The 19,782-nt window shown below is 42.6% G+C and overlaps 2 protein-coding genes and 1 non-coding gene across 7 annotated transcripts in view; 2 read left to right on the top strand and 1 right to left on the bottom strand.

Moving 5' to 3' along the window:
* The first annotated feature begins 242 nt into the window (after positions 1–242).
* RPS3A (ribosomal protein S3A) lies at positions 243–4,070 on the top strand. The gene is made up of 7 exons (XM_072335147.1): positions 243–309; positions 503–805; positions 1,181–1,284; positions 2,133–2,320; positions 2,487–2,695; positions 3,234–3,343; positions 3,905–4,070. Exons 2-7 carry the CDS (start codon positions 744–746, stop codon positions 4,024–4,026), a joined length of 795 nt encoding a protein of 264 aa, XP_072191248.1. The 5' UTR covers positions 243–309; positions 503–743; the 3' UTR covers positions 4,027–4,070.
* Positions 3,578–3,648, top strand: LOC140252341 (small nucleolar RNA SNORD73). Its single transcript, XR_011903621.1, has one exon. It is a non-coding gene; the product is annotated as a small nucleolar RNA SNORD73 (small nucleolar RNA).
* Positions 4,071–5,732: 1,662 nt separating the features above from the next.
* SH3D19 (SH3 domain containing 19) overlaps positions 5,733–19,782 on the bottom strand; it is an 88,225-nt gene continuing 74,175 nt past the window's right edge. For all 5 annotated transcript variants that reach the window (XM_072335001.1, XM_072334998.1, XM_072334999.1 and 2 more), the window contains 8 exons: positions 15,725–15,797; positions 15,282–15,412; positions 12,744–12,802; positions 11,607–11,794; positions 11,303–11,355; positions 10,624–10,810; positions 9,949–10,046; positions 5,733–8,628 (listed from right to left, as the gene is read on the bottom strand). In XM_072335001.1, the coding sequence (XP_072191102.1) occupies positions 8,512–8,628; positions 9,949–10,046; positions 10,624–10,810; positions 11,303–11,355; positions 11,607–11,794; positions 12,744–12,802; positions 15,282–15,412; positions 15,725–15,797 (906 nt within the window). In that variant the 3' untranslated portion in view covers positions 5,733–8,511. The remainder of the gene's footprint in view (positions 8,629–9,948; positions 10,047–10,623; positions 10,811–11,302; positions 11,356–11,606; positions 11,795–12,743; positions 12,803–15,281; positions 15,413–15,724; positions 15,798–19,782) is intronic.

Below are 19,782 nucleotides of genomic sequence, written 5' to 3'. Positions count from 1 at the left end.
CAGTGCTAATTATTGCGCTTGCTTGCAACACTTTTACCCTAAGTGATTCCTGGTGCCTGGCTGTCGGCATCACACGATGTCAAAGCTTAATGATCTTCTAGGTTTGCTTTCTTATGAGTTTTGCCACACACAGGAGCATACGGCAGTAGTTGTGGCTGCCTGTAAGGAGCGGAACACCCTGGAACGTATCAGCTGCAACTTCAACTGCCTATTCACGATGAAACTGGAGGGGGCAGTGTGATTATCCGGGCTGATAAGGCTTCTACCAGCTGGGAACGAGCAACTGCTTGAGCCAAATCTCACCGACAGGTAAAGCACCTTCAGAATTGAGTGACGCTGTGAGGTGGGAGGGGAATTCACCGTCTTTAGGGTGTTCCAAAGTCTAATTGCGTTTGACGTTTAAAAACGTTCGCCTTTGTTCTAATCAGCCCTTCCGTGCGGCTGATTTACAGCTGCAGGATGAGACAGCCGCCTGTGATCGCATTTCCCTTCCTCCTCACAGGCACAGCCGATGGCGGTGAGAGGGCGCGCAGTGCAGGCGGCCGCTGACAGCCGCAGCCGGGCGGCCTCAGGAGAGAAACCAGCCCCCCCCGCCCGCCCCGTTCCGGCCCACAGCGCAGCCACGCCTCGGGCAGGGCCTCGTTCTCGCGAGACCGCAGCAGCGGAAGTTCTCGCGGGAGCGCCACTCTCGTATAATCTCGCGCGAGGTGCGGGCTCTCTCTTTTCCGCGGCGCGGCGGCACCATGGCGGTGGGCAAGAACAAGCGGCTCACCAAGGGCGGCAAGAAAGGCGCCAAGAAGAAAGTGTAAGTGCGGCCGGGCGGGAGGGAGGCGGTGGGACGCGAGGACGTCGGCTGGTGCGCCGCGGCGGCAGGATGCCGCGGATGCGAGGTGGATGGTGGCGGCCGGGCGCGGACGGCTGCGGGCGGCTGCTGTCATGGCGGCGGCCGGGCCTCGGCCTGCGCGCGGGTCGGGCTGCGGCGGAGCCCACGGAGCGGGGGGGGCTCCCCGTGAGGTGCGGGCCGGGCGGCGGGGGGCTGCGCTGTGTCCGCGGTGGGCGAGGCTGAGATGTTTGCGGTTTGCGTTCCCATTTTACCAAGAATTCAGGGATTGTTGTTTAGCCAAGGTACATCTGTACAAAAATAAGTGATTTTTTTTTTCCTTGTTTTATTTAAATGAAGGGTCGATCCTTTCTCCAAAAAGGACTGGTACGATGTCAAAGCGCCTGCGATGTTTAATATCAGAAACATTGGGAAGACTCTTGTTACCAGGACTCAAGGAACTAGTGAGTATTGGGGCTTTATGCAACACGAAGATATGGATTCGTTTCATGCAAATGCTTCAAGTGAGGCTTAACTAAAGAACTGCTGATAGTTTCTTTCTTATATGAGGTGTGAGCTTTGAATGTAAGAATAAAAGGCTCGATTGCCATGAGTTTCCTGAAGCTGACAGTTAAAACTGAATGAGAGGGGAATTAATATCTTATGGTCCTGATTTAGATAAGAATATCAAACCACGGGTAGGAAGGAAAGGATGGAGTTCTTGATGAACTGCTGGTATAAAATGGTTAACTGACTATTATGTAGTTGTTCTGAATGTTGGACATAAGGAGACGGTGACATCTTGGTCAAGACTGAAACTCAGAGTTACTGAGTAGGAGGTCTGTGGAGAGAGAGAGAGAACTGCCACCTTGACAGGCAATTATCAGGGTGCATTGCTGAATGGGTGAGGTTTTTTAATGAGCTACGTATCTGAGGGTAAGGAGCCCTGTGTTACAAAGGCTTTGGATGTAGTTAAATTTGGATGATGAGGTGTGTAGAGTAGTTAAATAGTCGCATTTTCTTGGTTGCACTTCAAGTTATCAAGGTGGTTGGTATTTTCAACTGCATCATGTGAAACCAATAAAATAAGGGTCACTATAAACTAAGTATGAATCAGACAGTGTTAAAATCCTTACTTATGCAAAGATGTGAAATAACTGCACTCGTTTGCTTCTGTTTTCTGTGTGGAGAATATGTGGCTCTTTGCATTTATCTTTACATTATTGTTCTTCAATATGGAAGTTTGGTATCCGATTTGAGTAATACTTTTCTAACATTAATACAAGTTGCACCGTATTGTTTTATCATACAGAAATTGCCTCTGATGGATTGAAGGGTCGTGTATTTGAAGTGAGTCTGGCTGATCTGCAGAATGACGAGGTCGCCTTCCGTAAATTTAAGCTGATAACCGAGGATGTTCAGGGCAAAAATTGTCTGACCAACTTCCATGGAATGGACCTGACCCGCGACAAGATGTGTTCCATGGTCAAGAAGTGGCAGGTGTGTAAAGAACAAGGTGTGCCTTACTGCCCTGACTGCTTTCCTCCTTAGGAAAGGAAGAAGCTACTGGTGTGTGTTAAAGTTGTTTGCTGGTAGTGGCAGATATTAATGGCTGTCACGGGCTCGTTTGGGAAGCCTGTCATGGGCATAACTGTTTCTTTTCCAGACGATGATTGAAGCCCACGTGGATGTCAAAACTACCGATGGTTACCTGCTGCGCCTCTTCTGTGTGGGTTTTACAAAGAAGAGGAATAACCAGATCCGCAAGACCTCGTATGCCCAGCATCAGCAGGTCCGGCAGATTCGCAGGAAGATGATGGAAATCATGACCCGAGAGGTCCAGACCAATGACCTAAAAGAAGTTGTCAATAAGCTGTAAGCTGATGGTTTTTCTCTCTTATGGTCTGTGTAATTGTTTCACTTACTAACTGAAGGCTGGTCCTTCACTTCTATGTTCGGCAGAGGCCGGGTGAAGTGCATTTTCGGTGCTGAAAAGCTGATGTGCTTCTTTGAGCACTTGTCTCTGCATCGTATTTGATTATTAGTCATCATGTTGGCATTAGTTTAGAATTAGCTTTTATTTCTATCTCTGTAGGATAAAACTGTAGCTCTGATCAGTTGGATTTGCAGATGTTCTGGATCCCTCTGAGGGGCATCTTCCAAAATACTGCCCTTGCTTCCCAAAGTCAGATTACTGGTTTGGTCTCCAAGTGACCACACTTGCTCTGTTCATACCAGTGTTGCAAGGAAAATGGCTTGTGAACTAAGAGCACTTTGCCTTCGCTCTGGAGCTATTATTGTACTGATGCAAACTCCTCTCGAATGTAATGTAGTATTAATTATTTTAAGTGTGTTTTGCTTGATTAGGAAGCGGGCACAGTTCTAACACTAATCTGCTCTCTTGGCTGCACAGGATCCCAGACAGCATTGGCAAAGACATAGAGAAGGCCTGTCAGTCCATTTACCCCCTTCATGATGTCTATGTCCGCAAGGTTAAGATGCTGAAAAAGCCCAAGTTTGAATGTAAGTCAGTTCCTCCTCACATCTGGGGTTTGAGGGGAGCGGGGAGGGAAGGCTCCTGAAAATATTTATTTTTGGGGGAAGATATTAAAGCAGCATCAAAAGATTGTGTGGCTGTAGTAGTTAGAAGTCAGATGTTTTGGCTTTCAGGCTGGAAAATCACATAGTGGTTAACTCAGTTTGAGGCTTTTCTTGAGTTCTTGCCTGAAACTGAATGTTTAAAGGCTCTGGTTTGGGAATGAATGATGACAAATTGTTTCGGTCCCAGATGACACGGAATGATTTTAATTTTCCCATTTTCTGACATTCCCATACAATGAAGGACTTGAGGTTATTTTTTATTGGTTACTGAAGTGTACGCATCTGTAACTTGCTCCATTGCTTGTTCTTTGCTGGACTCCATCACTTTGTTCAGCATCATCATCTTGCACGAGCTTTCTTCAATGGAGTTGATCATACCTACGTTACATGTGCTGGTGGTTTAATTTGTGTATGATAATGAATTCAGTAATTCAAAGCTGTTTAAAACAGGTGTATCTCACTATTAACAATACTTCTTTTTAGTGGGCAAGCTGATGGAACTGCACGGGGAAGGTGGTGGTGCTGGAAAACCTTCTGGGGATGAGGCAGGTGCGAAAGTTGAGCGAGCTGATGGATATGAGCCGCCTGTGCAAGAGTCTGTCTGAAACTACAGATTGACCAACAATAAAAGGTTTATTACACACAACAAGTGTTTGGTTGCATCTGTTGGTACTAGATGATATTGTAGATGATGTTGGTACTGGATGTGGATGTCTTTTTTTTTAGTAAGATAGACCGCTGCTTGAACTGAAAAACAGAAAATAATTGTTCTGGAGATCTGTGGTGGCTTTTTTTTTAATGGCTGGTGTTGCAATATAAGTGGAAGGTGGTGGGTGGTGGTTTGTCCTTTTTTGCGAGAGCCTATTGGAAAATACGCTGCTCAGGTTTCTTTGTTTGTTTTTTTTTTTCCCCCCCAAAAAAAATGTTGGTCCTCACAGAAGAAACTGAAGGTGCATTTCAAGGTTGTATTAAATTGGTGAGAAGTGCTTCAGAAACTAATTGGTAAATGGAGGAAAGGGAAACCTCTTGTTTCAGCATTTTACTGTGAAGGCATCTCATGGATCTTCCGAACAAGGGGAGGCATTGACTGAAAAATGGCAACGGTCTGTTCTAAAGCCACCCAAATTACTTGGCAGATCATTTAAAAGTACTTTTGTGTCACCTGCGTCAGGTAGCTCATCTCGTTTTTAGTTGGGCTATGTATTCCAGGTTAAAAAGGTGTTTTTCTGGCTAAAATGAGGGGTACTCTGTTGTTTAAAAATAATGGGAGGGGTAAAAACACATCTGCTGCTGTTAAATTATTGGAGCAAATAACTTGCCAGATGTTAAGGACTTCTACTAATTCTTTTAGTGGACTGCAGATGATGCGATTTCATAGTGTGGTTCAGTTACTGCCTTAACAGCAATCTTAATTGCAGGAGAGCTTGGCTTTTCTGTTCCGTCTCTGAGTACGCAGCTGTCTGAAGGGCAAACTGAACAGCACTTGGCACTTGTCTGAAGATTCCTATGAACAGTTATTGTAAGAGGACTGCAGCATCTGAAGTGTTCGTGTGTAAGCACACAAAGACTTAAGTTGTTCAAAGTTACCATCCAGTAATATGACATAATATTCAGGTAGCTCACCTTTCTTAGGTTGTCATCATAGACCTTGATTTGCTCTGCAGTTGGTGTAGTGGAGGGATAGTGAACATGTGAAACTTCTATGATGGTGAAAAAAAGAGGTGAGTGCTGCTTTTTTAGTCTTTTGCTTTGCCTTTGCTCTTCTGTAACATTGAAACTGTATGGTACATTAGTGGTTAATATAAGTGGAGCTTTGTAAGGTTTGCTGTAGTGCTACAGGACACAGACATCCTTCTCTTAAGTGAAGATTAAGTGAACATTTTCTACTGTTTCCAGCTGTTTTTTTTCTGGTGCTTTTAACAGGCTGCTGACACAACCACAGAGCAGCTGTGGGTACATTTGTGCCTTATAAAATCATTTCACGTGTAGTAGAACAAGTAGTTGTGTCACAGAGCATTGCCATCGTTGTGACACCCGCTGTGCTGGGCGGTTGCTGCGGGCAGCAGTTGATAAATGCTGCATGTGGTTAAGTGTGAAACATACCTGAATCCAAAGGCTTGGCTGAACTGCTGAAGCCATCAAGGTTATCTGAGGGGCTTGCGCTGCTCCTGAAGAGACAAAATACTGTTGTTGGGGGTTTTTTAATGTTGAGTTAAACATACAAGCAGAAGGTGAACTGTTCCCCTGTCACATTAAGCAGAGAGTTCAGCTCTCTACAATGTCAATGTAGGATGATACAAATGCAATCAGATGATAATTATAAAAATTTATTGGTTAAATACATTTTTAATTTACAGAGGTACCGTAACAAATGTACTAGACTTAACAAAGATTATTTACGACACTGTTATTTGCACACAGAACAAAGTCTTCTTCCTGAAGATAGTTCCCGAGGTGGGGCAAACAATAAAAGCCTTGCTTACCAAAGCATTTCCTGTCATACATGATGTATGGGGCCCTGTCTGAATGTCAAGGTTACAGCTGAAACTTGCTACTGTACTGCAGTGAGGAATGGCGTTCAACTTCATTCTTCCTTTTCTGCAATATACTGTCTGCCTTAGAAATTCTGTTGTCTGTATGCAGCTTCACGGTGATAGTAGGCATGAAGTCTTCCTATGTAAGGCAAGCCACAAACTTCAATGGTTTAGCTGTCTGCAGTAACGTAAACGGCTTGTAGGTGGCGCTCCTTGCCCAGACTTTTAAGGCTCTGCTGCTTTTCCTTCCCAGCAAGAGTGGGAGGAGATGAATAATGTAAGAAGAGTGAACTTAACCTACTGACAGGCACTGATTTCAAACATTCAGTGGAAGGTAGAAAAACAACAACTGGTCAATAGTACAGTTATAAAAATGCGGGAGAGGAAATTGGGGGAAAAAAAGAAAAATTATAAAAATTCAGTTCTACTTGGAGACTTGTATCAAAATCTTAGAAAACTGCCAGGCAAAACATAAGTAAACATTATACACTTAAGCCTCCTCCTCCCACCACAGTGACTGTATAATTTCTGAAGGTCTGGTATTCTGTTTGTTGGAGTGGTTGTGTTTGGTTTGGGTTGTTCTCCTCATGTTCTGCCCACAAGATCTCTTGGTACAGGTCATAATGGAAGCAGCCTGTTATAAGAGGGTGGCCCACAGTTTAAGTTGAAAAGTTAGAAATCTCTCGTATTTGTTTTGCCAGAGTCCTGCAGAATGCAGGGGCTGCTAATCTCTATGAAGAGCCACAGGCAGCTCCAGGCAGCAGAGCTCAGGGAGAGCTGTCCAAAGAGGTGGACTTCAGTTCTAGTTGAATTCCCCAGGAGTTCAGGACAGGACCTGTGTCAGTATTTGCAACTACGGTGGCATAACAATAAATTCTGCAGAGCAAACCAATGCTGAGGATGGTTCAGATGAGCTCCAGTGTGCTGCTAAACTCCGATATCTGCTCCTTGCTGGAAGAAGCCCTTCACTTTGGTTCTGACTGGAAGGTTGTATTGCCTGTTTTGCTGAAGGGGGGGGAGGGAGGCGGGGGAAGAGCTTTTTGCACCAGTAGGTACTTGTTGCCATAATGGTTGGACCTCCTACCAACAGAACTGTAAGGCAACACAAAAGCAAGCTGAACTATCTCAAGGTGAGTCGTGATTATTCTACTTTGCATGCTCTCCATCAGCCGCTCAGCTGTGAGCGTTCTGTCAACTAGAACTTTAAGATGGTACAAGATGTTCTATGCTGTGATACCTGTGCATCTGTGCTTCTGAATTAATGACTCGTAGTAACAACTTCGTGGTTTCTTCTTTTTTCCCATGTGGCACAAAAGCGATAGAATATTGCCAGTACTGCAGTGATATTTCTTACTCCTCCAGTCTGAAGGTAGCTGCTAATCAAGACTCATTTAACAACTCTGTCAGAAACAAAGCGTCACAAAATGGCATTTACTGCCAGAAGATCCAGGCTACCTCAGTCATGGTCAGATACTGTTGCTCAAGTCACGCTGCTGCTTTTTCTAAATGATTTTGTTTAAGTTTCTTTGAAGTAACTTCTTGCAAGACATTTTTTTTTCCTTAAGGCTGTGACAGCCCATTTATAATGATGCTTGGTATAGCTGGTACGTGCTAACAACCTGAAAGCTAACCCTGTGCCTGCTGAAAGCCAAAACCAAGGCTGTATAGTATCCTTTGAGTTAGGGATAGGAATAATGTTACTGAAGTATGTTCCAGTGCTTGAGTGGTAAATGAAATGTAGACTGAGCGAAGACAGGCTTTCCACTTACATAAAAGGGGGTGGAGGGGCAAATAGTTGGAATAGTACAGCTACACTGGGAGGGGAACTGAGAAAGCTGAGTAACTGCCGTCCATCACAACTCCTGCTGGGCAGGGTGGTGCTTGACAAAGGGGGTAGTAGGAAAATTAAGGCTCTATCTGGAACAGATTTTTGAGGTGGGCGGAAAGGTCTGCATGGTTCAAACCAGTGTAAGTGCTGTTAGTTAAGAGGAAAAATACTTATGTCTTTTCTGATCTCTCTTCGTGAGCTGCTTGGGCTAAGAACGCAAGGATTTGCTTGGGTTTTCCCTCTTACCAGTTTAATTTGACATTCTTCTACTATAAGTTATCTAAGTCATAAGTGAACTCTTCTGCTAAAGTAGAAGCAGTAAAGAAACCTGAATATTGATCTACATACCAACTGCTGCAATTATATATTAAAAACATCACTTTAAACAGTTCTTAAAGAAGCTCAAATAAGCTTACTTTATGCAGAGGTTGTGCATGATAATACCAGATAGTCAACATAACAGAATGCTATTTAAGTTTAACTGGTGTTGCACCACACTATTTCCCTAGCTGGAGACCACTAAAAATCGCGCATGTATTTGCTCTCAGAGCTTTTCCTGAAGCGTGACTAACTACATGGTCACAAAAGACTCAAATCTTTTTTGACTTCAAGATACGAGTAAGACTGTCCAGAATAAGTAGTGCAAAACATAGAGAGTCAGAATACATTGATGTCTTTGCTGAAAACATTCTCTCCCAGACACAGGGAGTACAAAGACAGGCAACACTTCATGGAGTTTTTAAAATCTGAACAAAGTTTTTGGGAAATATCCCAGCTCTTCCTTGTATCTCTCCACTCATCCACTCCTCGTCTACAGATTCCAGCTCTGTTATAAAATCTCCTGCCTGTAAAAGAAGGAGTAATGTGAGCCATTGCAGCTTTCCATGTAATATTATGGCATGCACTGTTCATGTTATTCAGAAGCAATTAATAGCAATCAAATAGCATGGTAGCTGGAGATGATCGCTCCTGTTAGGTAAACATAGTTGCAAAGAAATCTGTCTCTTAGGGTAGATACTTGCCAAGGGTTGAAAAGCCACCAGTTTGTGGGAGGGAAAAAATACAGTGCTGCTGGATAACCTCCTGAGTTGCCTGAGCCCTGTAGGTAGGGTGTGTTACAGAGGTGGCCTAAAGGCTGCTGCCTCACTCACTGCTCACGTTCCTGCTCTGGTACGAGGGCTTTACTTCTTCAGACAAACACCTCAAATATTCTCTTCCAGTTTAGTCGCAGTATTTCCCACAGCTCGTAAACTTCCCTCTTTCCTTTGGAACCTTTCTCAAAAAGGAATGTAGTTGAAGCTCAGCGTGGCCTTGAAAATGAAGTTTATCTTCTATGTTTGATCCTTAGTCCTGCTTTCATCTTCCCATGCCATACCCTTCACTCAAAGTATTGACATAGCTCTAGCCTTTCTGCCAGTACCTCAGTTCCTCTTTTCTGTTTTAAAGAATCATCCACATCCTTCCCATAAGGCAAGCTGCTAATGCAGAAAGTAATTATTTTCTCTTTCTAAAGTTCACAAAGTAATGTGCTCCAGCTGATAAAAGCAATCTTGGACCCAATGCAACAGTCTGTTGGTTCTTAGAAACTTGCTTTTGAGGACATTTACTTAAATACAATGTTTTTTAATCTACAAAGACATAGCATTTCTTCGTGCTTTTTCATATTATCTAGGCATACAGCAAATACTTCATATTCCTTTTGCTCACACAGCAACTAAGGATCGTGCTGCCAGACTTTTAGACCAACTTTTAGATTTTGCTGTACTAGGTCTCTCTTAAAGATATCCCTGCTGTAATGCTGCCACTTCATTATCACACCATCATCTTGCTGTCTTTCCTGTCAAAAAAGAGGCTCCTTTGACATTATTAACTGATCAGGAACTGAATGTACTATGAAATGAGGTGAGTTGGTCTTGTCATACTGGATTAGGGAAGTGAGTGAAGGACTACAGTTTCTGACTTCTTCTCAGTGTCTTTGGTAAAGATTTCGCAAAGGCTAAGGATGAAAACTTTCTACAGTTGCTCTATATCAAATATGTTAAAATAATCACATCTATTATCTGAGTTCTTTCATGTTCCAAACTTATTTTGGATAATTTTTTCCTTAAGAGCATAAGATCTGCTGACAAATTAAACAACAACAACAACAAAAAAGAGCCACTTACTTTGAAGGAAAGCTCATCTTCATTTTCCCCATGAAAATCATAGAGAGCTTTAGCTTTCCTTTTCTTCCCTCCTAGACACTGTGCAGTCTCTACCCGGGCTGCAGAATATGGAAAAGATGAGTTATACAGATTTGAGTGAAATCTATCTTTGTTTCTGGAGAAGCTTCCTGTTATGCTGGTATTTTCTCCCCACTAGTATGTTATTGGGTGCCCAAATGTTATCACCACTGCTATGTGGCAAACTCATTGTCACACTGGACTAAAAATTCCTACTGCTACCAATTCATTTTCCAGCACTAACACACGCTCATGGTTTTGCTTCTAGCGGAATTAAATGTGAAGTTCATCTCCTTAGACTCTCCAATGGAGGTACACAAGGAAAGCTGTCATTCCCACTTTGTATTTGGGGATGCAGTGGCACTGTGTTCTGCATGTATTTAAATTACACTTTCAACCATTTCAGAATCTGTATCACTTTCCAAATTACACACTGGCTAAAGCAATATATTGTTGTTATTTCAGAAAGCAATTCAGCACTTCAGTTCAGCTTTAAGGTGTTAATGCCTCTAATGGTGTGTGATTCTTAAGGCAATGCAATAGCTGGGCTCTCCCAGACATTTGCCATGAGCGTTGCAACTTAAGGAATAATGAGCTGTCATCTCGCAGAGCACCTACCTGAGCAGGTCTGAACAAAAACTGCAGGGAAAATCCCTTCCTTTTCATTCAGTCTTCCTCTGTACCACTCAGAATCTACTTGTTCCAGTATTTGGATGTAGTCTCCCTTTCTAAAGGATAAGTCATCTTTGGTTTCTGCTGTAAAATCATGAAGTGCTTCACACCACTCTACTGAGCATCGGTTGTTCTATTCAAATGAAAGAAGAAATACATTTATTTTGAAAGGGAGTAGCAATAAGCTCGTGGATGTTGGGCAAAGCAGTGGTACAAGATGTGTGCATCCTAATTTTCTCTTATACAGTACTGTTACTGCCAATACAAACCAAAAAAGCATTTCAGCAATTATTATATAATTTTATCTAAGCTCACAAGCATTCCTTTTTGTCGTTGATGGCAGAGGCTAGGCTTGGACCATTTCACAATACTTAAAATACACCTAGTAAGAATTTCCTTAAGCAGAAAGGATAAAGAAGTAACACACAATAATTTGCCAAAAGGTGCAAAATCAATCTAGGTAGAACAACTGTAAGACTTACAGATGTGCCCACACACCATTATGCGCTGTGGGAATTGTACTACATTTAGAGTTGTGCAGCTAATCTGTGACTGTAATAGAAAGTCTATGCTAAACTATGAGACCTCTATGTAATTTCTGCCTCCCTCCGTGAAATTCTATTACCTGAAGAAGGGGAGAAGAAACCTCCTCTTTTTTCTTCAGTGCTCCTCCTGTACCTATGTAGTAAAGAACAACTTTAGAACAGTAGCAATGGCTACTCAATATAATGACAGCAACTTTAGATACTCAAAGGGACTATTAAGATTAACTTCAATCATAGTATTCCATTTGACTTATCGCATCTATCTTCCTTTCCACCTCCCTTCTCCTGTGCATGTCATTTTGGACTTCTATATCCTTCTTACACACCACTAATGTGTCTAATATAAAACCATGTTCTTGAACATTTTTGCTAATGTGGTCATACCTTTTCCAGGCAGATCTTCAATTATTTCCACAAAATTCAAGGGGAAAATTCCAGACGTGCCTCTGAGTTCTCCTTTGGCCCACTCTTCATTTATATATTCTTTAAGGATAATTGTTTCACCTTCTGAAAAACTGAGTTCGTCTCTCTGATCTCCGATGTATTCAAATCGTGCTATACATCTTGGACCCCTGCACAAACAATACAGGAACTTACTTTGCATATTTAACACACAATATTTAATACTATTGTCCCCATAATATTCACATAACATTATGCAAAGTATGCATTGATACCTTCTAGTAAAATGATAAAAAAGAATGCAGTTAGGATTGAACAGATGGAAAATTGGAGTGTTGACCTAGTTATCACCTCTGCTGCCTGAGGAGGATGAGTATGGAGCCTAAAGGAGATGGAGGTAATGTCTGTATCTGAATTCCTGGCTGCTACAGTATTTTTGCATAAGATCATGTTCTTTCAAACAAAAACCATTACTTCTACGTGTCCCATTCTATAATTTTGCCCATTTCCACGCAAATGTACTAATATGCTTTTGTTAAGAGCATCCCAGGGTGGGGAAATAAATCATTGAAGATAAAAACAGCAGTGAATCTGATACAAATTACAGAGCGTGGCACAATTCCCATCCCCACTCGTATCTTCTTAAAAGCTTCAGCAGTAGCATTTTCTGCTCATTTGTTAACTGCAGAAGCAGGCTTTAAAAAAAACAACAACAAGTTTTAGTTGGGACAAACCAACATCTATCACAACAAGGTCAACATTCCTGTTGATACTTGCTCCTGTCTCTGCCTGAAAAAGCTTTACCTCCTGCAGTTAGAAGTTAGGAAAGCCAATAAAGCATTACTTAGTTAAGTCGTGTTCAAGAGAGCTGTATATCTGTATAAACACTTGTTACGAAGTGATATGCCAATTTTTAAACATACAAAGTTATTTCTTTTTCTTCCTGAAAAAAGATTCTTAGCGAAATGCCACAAATGTTTTTGTTTTTTAAAATAATTTTGGTGAAGAAACTGTTAACCACATTAACCTCAGCACAGATAACATCTATTTCCACATTACCTTTCCTTTTACTCTCTACTAAATCAAGATGAGAAAGAAAACAATATTTATCTGACTCACTTAATGGATTGTGAGGAGCAGAGTATTTTTTTCCTTTTGCCGTCTTCTGGAACATCAATCTAATAAGACAACAAAATAAGTAAAACCTTCAATTTCAAGCTCATGCCATTGTAACTAATGTGAATACTGAACTTATTAAAAGCATCTAGTTTTCCACTAAGCATCAACTCCTTTTGTAACTTCCATGTGCTGCTACGTAGTCACCGAAACGTTCTGATATATGACAATTTTAATGTGGATTTTGGCTCTGCATGTCTGATTTTTCAATCTCATGCATGCTAGATGTTTTTTATTAGCCTGTTTTAATAAACTGGCTTGCTGCCTGGTTGACTGACAGAAAATGGGACTGGATGCTACAATGTGTTGTTGCACTTAGCTCCAAACTTTCAGTTAGTAATTGCTAGTGCAACAGATCACAAAAGAAAAAATTAGTGTTTACACTTCTTTTTTTTTCTGGGCTTTGGTAGCCAGCTGTACTCAGAACAAACACTCTCCTCCTAAATCTCTCTTCAGTATTCATGCAGTGGCAGCATATATTGAAAGAAAGGTTAATTTAGGAAAAACAAACATTCGTTCTTAGCTCAGTAGTAGATAGTTACCATGTGCTAATTAAAGGGATTGGAGAAATATCGTCTAGAAAATCCAAACATGGGTAAGTCAAACAGACAGCATTCAAGTCCATTAACACAAGGTGACTTTAATTGTACATTTGGTATGATATGGTGAGTGGTCAGTGATATTTAGTGTAAGACTACACGTGCCTCTACAAGCCTAGAGATGTTGGCTAAGAGCTTTGGACTACAGCTCACTATCACATAAGCGAGTTCCCTGCACATCAATGAAAATGTTTAATTGCTTTTGTGAAGGACTGAATGAAATCAGTCAATTTCAGACAAATTACTCAGACAAAGATGATATTCAGGCAAACAATCTTTTCACTGCTCTTGTTAGAGAAGCTTATATCTGTGGTGCTTTGAAGTGTCTACTGGAAACAATAGTACTGTATTACTGTTCGTTAGGTATTCAGACATGAAGGTCCTATGTGGCTTGATATCATAAAACACACTACGGTGTGCTGATGGAGGCCTTGTATCAATACCTAAGCTGACATCAATTCTCAGGAAAACTCACTCAGCAAATAAGCTGTATTTACCTCCCCCCCCCCCCAACACACACACACACTTTTTTCTTCTAATTCTGCTAAAACAATTATTTTCTCACTCAAAGGGTATCCAACTCTTAGAATGAAAAAAAAGAGTTTGAAAAGTATCTTCCCTAGCTGTTAGGAAGTTGTATCTGCCAGTATCAGTGCTGAATTTGATCCCAAAGATCCATTACACTGTTTTAATATAAAACCATTTATCTGTATGCCAGCAGTTTTACCAAAATATTAATGCTTTACACTCTCATTTTGTGTAGAAGAGAATACTCAATATATCTAACAAATCTTTCTTGTAAAGCAAATTGAGTATAGTTCCATGATTACTAACTGCAGGTCTATTTGTTTTCTTCAGTGCTTTCCATGCTTTGAAATTCTCTTCTAGTAACGTACTGCAAGCTAAACAGACACCCTACATAACATACTGTGATGGTTTCTGAGTATATGGCATTTTTCATACAGCAGCAGTTCTCATCTCTGCCAGCTGCCCCAGGTCAGCACAGACTTTAGCTGTCTTTAGCAGCCAGCCATACACCTTCACTGCATCCTAATGTTAACTTAAGTGTTCTTCCATGTCCATTTGGCTGAGGTGGATAGCCCAATGACCCTTCATGCTGGCACAAAATGAACTTCAAACTCCAAGTTAGGCTTGCAATAGATCTCATCTAGCTTTTGAGGCAATGATCTACATTGCATTTCTTTTAAGCTGAGCCTCTCAATTCACTTCTGTTAGGCACCAAAACAACACCTGCCTCTTGCTTGCAGTTTACTGGCAAATGTCACATTCAGTAACAGAATTGCTTTAAACTGCTCATTTGCAATAGCACAATCTCCTTTCACTGTGCCAGCACACCCATTTGTGAAGCCATGTAGGCGAACTGATCCATCTGGAAAACAAGAATTCTGGGAACAAAGAAAAAATGTTTTACTGGGCTCAAATGCTGCCCTGGCCTGATTCACTATGTGGGTGCAGAAGTGTTGACTCCAGCAAAGCTTAAGGGGACAAAAATATGAGAGAAGCTGAGGTGAGGGCAAAAAGCAATCGCTGCACTGTATGCTGATTTTTGTATGCAGCTGTGAAAAATAATCTGCTTGTAGACCCAGATAAACTACCCAGATTAAGAGAGAGAATCTGGTAAGGGCCATGATTTTCTCACTTGGCTTGAAATTAACAGCAAAATAATTCCCATAACACAAGTTGGCTCTGCCAAATCAAGCATCTCTCTAACATCATGCAAACAAGTTGATATGTCTTCTGTGATGCCAGAGGGAAAAGAGATTATCTAAATAGTGAGTGGAATTAAACACAGGAGGTATAGTAAAACAGAACAACAAAACCAATGCGTGAGGATTTAGCAAAGTACACAAAGCCCACATACAACCACTTTAACAAAGCTGGCAGGAAATATCCCCGTGCGATTCCCACATTTTCCTCTGTACCACTTGGCATCAATTCTCTCCAAAAGATAAACAGTATCTCCAGAACGAAGGTCCAAGTCATCAGCATGCTCTGCAAAACAGCATCATTTCACTTAATGGGGGTTTTCACCCTCACTGATTTTCGATCATTAAAACTTTATTAATATTAATACCATGGACAAAAGCAGAATAAGTTTTCACAGAGCCTTAAGTGTACTTGCTAAACAAATTAGCTTTAACAAAAAGACTGGCCCAACCATAGGTAAACTCTTGGATTTTAACAACTCATGCAGACCTTGCTCACTGAGCTTCCTGATTATTTTTAAGATCCAAGTGCAAGGAAAACCCCCATTTGAAAGTCTTGAAGAAAAAACAAGCTTCCAAAATATTCACATTTACTTACCTGCAGAAAAATCATGCAGTGCTACAGCATGGGGAGCACTTGTGTCAGAAACTTTTGTAGAACTGTTTGAATCCTGGTAACAAACAAATTGAAACAGTTTATAAATCATGGAAGATATTAACACAAATTTGCTGCCATGAACTCTTAAAATTGTTTTCTGACTTCAGACACAACATTAGTATGATATTAGAAAATCACTGTAGGTGACAAAATTAAGTACTGGTCACCAGTCTATATTCTGTATGCCTTCTGCCAGTGTAAACCAAAAGGTATTTCACTGAAATCTACTTTTGACCCAGCAAAAGGAAAGGAAGCGCATGTAACTTTTTCCCAGTACAGACAAAGCTTCAACTAGCTCTGTGTGTCAGAAATCTGGAGAGCTGATGGCAGTTCTCACTGCAAAATGCTGTGGCTAAATTCTGTGCTGCCGCTCAGTACAGCATGTCACCAGTCACTCCTCCATGCTCAGCCCCAGCACACACAGCAGAGTCAGCACATCTACCAACTGCCGAGTACTGCAGAGTGGGGAGCAAGACTCTAGGAAGTTTACAGGAAGGTAAATTTAGTTTGGAATCTTTGTAAAGGGAAATCATATTCACAGTGTTGAGCTTCATCTCTAATCCACTCACTAGGAAGGAGTTTTTAGACTGTACTATTTTTCAATTGCTGTGTAAAAACAAAGTGTTTTACAATCACTATGCAAAAATTGCTGTCAAGCAAAGTAATTTGTTGTTAAAAACAAAGGAAACAACCAGAAAAGCCTAACATGAATGAAGGTAAGGGCAGAATAATATGGATAACAAGACAGAATAGAAACCTATGCGTTTCCGCTAATGAAAAGTCTGCTCATAGCTAGAATTTATACCAGCTATTTGATATTAATATAGCCATGCCCTAAAACACATTAAGTTTTGTATAAACCCAGAGCAAAGAAAATACTGTAAGTCAATTCACTGATACATCAATTACATCACTTTGTAAAACTAACCGCTTATCTTTTGCCCATCTTTCAGATACTCAGCAAAGGGAGTCATTATCTTCATAGGAGACAGGAAATTTGCCAGTTTCCCTCTCTTCTGGCACTCTAAGTAATTACTGTTGCTCTGCTCCATAAGCAGAATAACCTGGTGCCATAAGGCAAATCACCGTTATTGGATTCTGTTTTGGCGGTTGCTTTGTTTTTATTACAGAAAACTCAAGGATTTAATAAACCACTATTGGATTTCTCAGGGTAACTTTTAAAGCCTAAAGCATTTGATATTTTAACGTAACTTGGGCCTTACTCAGGACCACTTACTCGTGAAACATTAACCACCAGAAGAAAATGTCTTACCTGTTGTATTAGGCATCAGCGAGATCTCGTGCTGTAACGCGATAGGTCTTCCCATGCTCAGTAATGCATATGTATTAGATGAAATAGGAGCCCTATATAAGGGACTCACGAGGTTAATTAAACGCCATTTTACCACCCACCACATTGGTGTAAGCAGTGCGTAACTTGGCCACGGGGCCGTCGGAAGCACATTACAAAGGACGTGATTCTTTAAGGTTACTTGATTAAGGTAACATTTGGTGCCCTCTCTGAGGCACGTCCTGGGGGTAGTGTGCGACGGCTAACTGCGTGGCGGACGCAAGTCCTACGGTTAGATCCCGTAGAAGCGCCTCGGTGGGCGGAAATTGAAGCAGCTGATGACCTGCGGTTCGGTCGTAAGAAAACGAGGACCGTGGAAGACTGCGGGACTACAGGTCTCGAGTATATACAAAGGGTGCAAGGACGTACGGTGTCGCGCACCAGAAAAAACAATGGATTCCGTCATTAAGGTAGTATCACGAGTTTGTAAAACTCACTGCGTTAGAAATGTTCCTTCTAAGAAGGATATAGCTGCCGTCATCTCCTGTTTGGAGGTGGCGCAGATTTTACCCTCCCCTAGTAATCTGCTCGATTCGGAGCGGTGGGATTCTTTCACCGCTGCCATGCTCCATAGAGCAATGCACGAGTATAAAGCGGAGGAGTTAAAAACCTGGGGTTTGGTCCTGGGTGCTCTTAAAGCCGCTAAGGAGGAGAAACAAGTCCAGGCCATCGCGACTGGGGTTTTTGGTCTGGATACTGGGACGTCCGGGGTCCCGGGGGGTGCGGAGGAATCGCTTTCTGGCGGCGACTCTGCACCCAAAATGGCGCCGGCCACGCCGGCCGTTTTCACAATGGCCATGGCCGCGCCCGAAACAACTCCGGAAGAGAAGGCGGAAGTTGTGTCATCTGGGGAGGCGCCACCATATTATCCCCGCCTATACCCCTCTTTGCAAAGCTTTTACTCGCCTGAGGGGGATGGAATTTGTCCGAGGGAGGGAGAGTCGTGTGGGGAGGCGCGCCGTGGAGGCGTTGAGCCACCCCCAGACCCACCTCCGGAGGAGGGATCTCGTCCCGAGAAGGGTGAGAAAAAAGCGGAGGAAAGAAAATTGCCTATCCCCACCCCGTTTGTCTTATCTCCCGAGGAGGGGGAGGAGAGAGGGGTGGAGAGAAAGGAATTGCCTGCCCCCACCCTGCCGGTCCCGTTTCCCCAGAAGGGGGAGGAGAGAGGGACGGAAAGAAAGGAAATGCCTACCCCTGCCCTGTCGGTCCCGCCTCCCCAGAAGGGGGAGGAAAAAGAGGAGGAACGAAAGGTTCCGCCTACCCCCACCCAATTGGTCGCGTCTCCCCGGAGGAGGGAGGAGCGAGAGGATTCTCGCAAGCCCACCGATTGGTCGGTTATCCGTGAATCAATGAGAGGGTTGGGGCTTAAGGAACGGGACTGGGCGGTGTTTCCGATAGTCGTCCAGAAGAAAGGACCAGTTTGGGTGCCTTTGGAAGCGAAAGCAGTGACTCGGTTTATAGAGGCAATTGAGAAAAAGGGCTTGAGGTCCCCGATGACTATGAGTACCTTTGAGGCTCTTATGGCCCCGGGTCCCCTACTGCCATATGATATTGAAAGCCTTATGAGAGTTGTCCTTGAACCAGTACAGTTTACTGTGTGGAAGGAGGAGTGGACGGTACAACTTAAGGCTGTTGTAGCACAGACTGCTTGTGATCCGAACCACCCAGCGAATGGGAAGGAGGGAGATCCGAAAACTAGTTTAATGAGGCTTTTAGGAACGGATGCAGATCTGGCTGGATCTGCAGAGAAGCAGCTTAGGCTCCTCCGTCCGGGAGAATTACTTGCCTCCACGGGGGCGGCTTCTACTGCTTTTAGAAACTTTGTAAGAAAAGCAGAACCTGTTTCCCCGTGGTCAGAGATAAAGCAGGGTCCCTCAGAAACATTCTCTGAATTTGCCAATCGATTGATACAGGCAGTAGAAGGATCAGAACTACCTAAGGAAGCATTATCTCCCGTTATAAAAGATTGTCTTAAGCAAAAGTCTCATCAGAATATTAGAGATATCATTCGGGCGGCTCCTGATGATCTGGAGACTCCGGGTGAAATTATTAAGTATGTGCTGGACAAACAACAAGCAACACCATTGCCCAGTGATGGCCTGACAAAGGCATGGCTTTCGGTTATGACCGCACAAAATAATCAATCTAAGAACCCCTGCTTTAAATGTGGCCAGATAGGTCATTACAAGAACCAGTGTACAGCTCCAGAGAGACGGTATAAGGTTAGAGAAAAATGCCAAGCCTGCGGGAAGCTGGGTCATGAAGCCCGATTAACCCGCCAGCCGCAACCGCGAAGTGACTCTTCAGGAAAGAAGAAAGGAACAGATAAAGAACCACTGCTTGTACCTACGAGAAGGACATTTGTTGTATCGCTTGTTGTGTGTTTTTATGTATTTGTGTTTGTTACAGGGGGAGAGGGTGCTCATCTCATGTCACAACCAGAAAATATTTGGGTCACATGGTCTAATCGAACTGGGCAGAAAGATTTCTGCCTGAGTTTACAGTCAGCCTCATCACCGTTTAGTACATGCCTTATTGGTGTACCCAGGTGGGACCCAGAGGAGTTTAACGGATATGTGCGAAAGAACAAATGCGAGAAAGATGCAGTGAGCACAGTTTTCTTTATGAAGGCGTTTGAGTCTAACTT

The sequence above is a fragment of the Excalfactoria chinensis genome, chromosome 4 (assembly GCF_039878825.1).
Source record: "Excalfactoria chinensis isolate bCotChi1 chromosome 4, bCotChi1.hap2, whole genome shotgun sequence".
NCBI classification, from domain to species: domain Eukaryota; kingdom Metazoa; phylum Chordata; class Aves; order Galliformes; family Phasianidae; genus Excalfactoria; species Excalfactoria chinensis.
The sequence above is the reverse complement of the archived record's forward strand: the minus strand, read 5'-3'. Positions and strand labels throughout refer to the sequence as shown.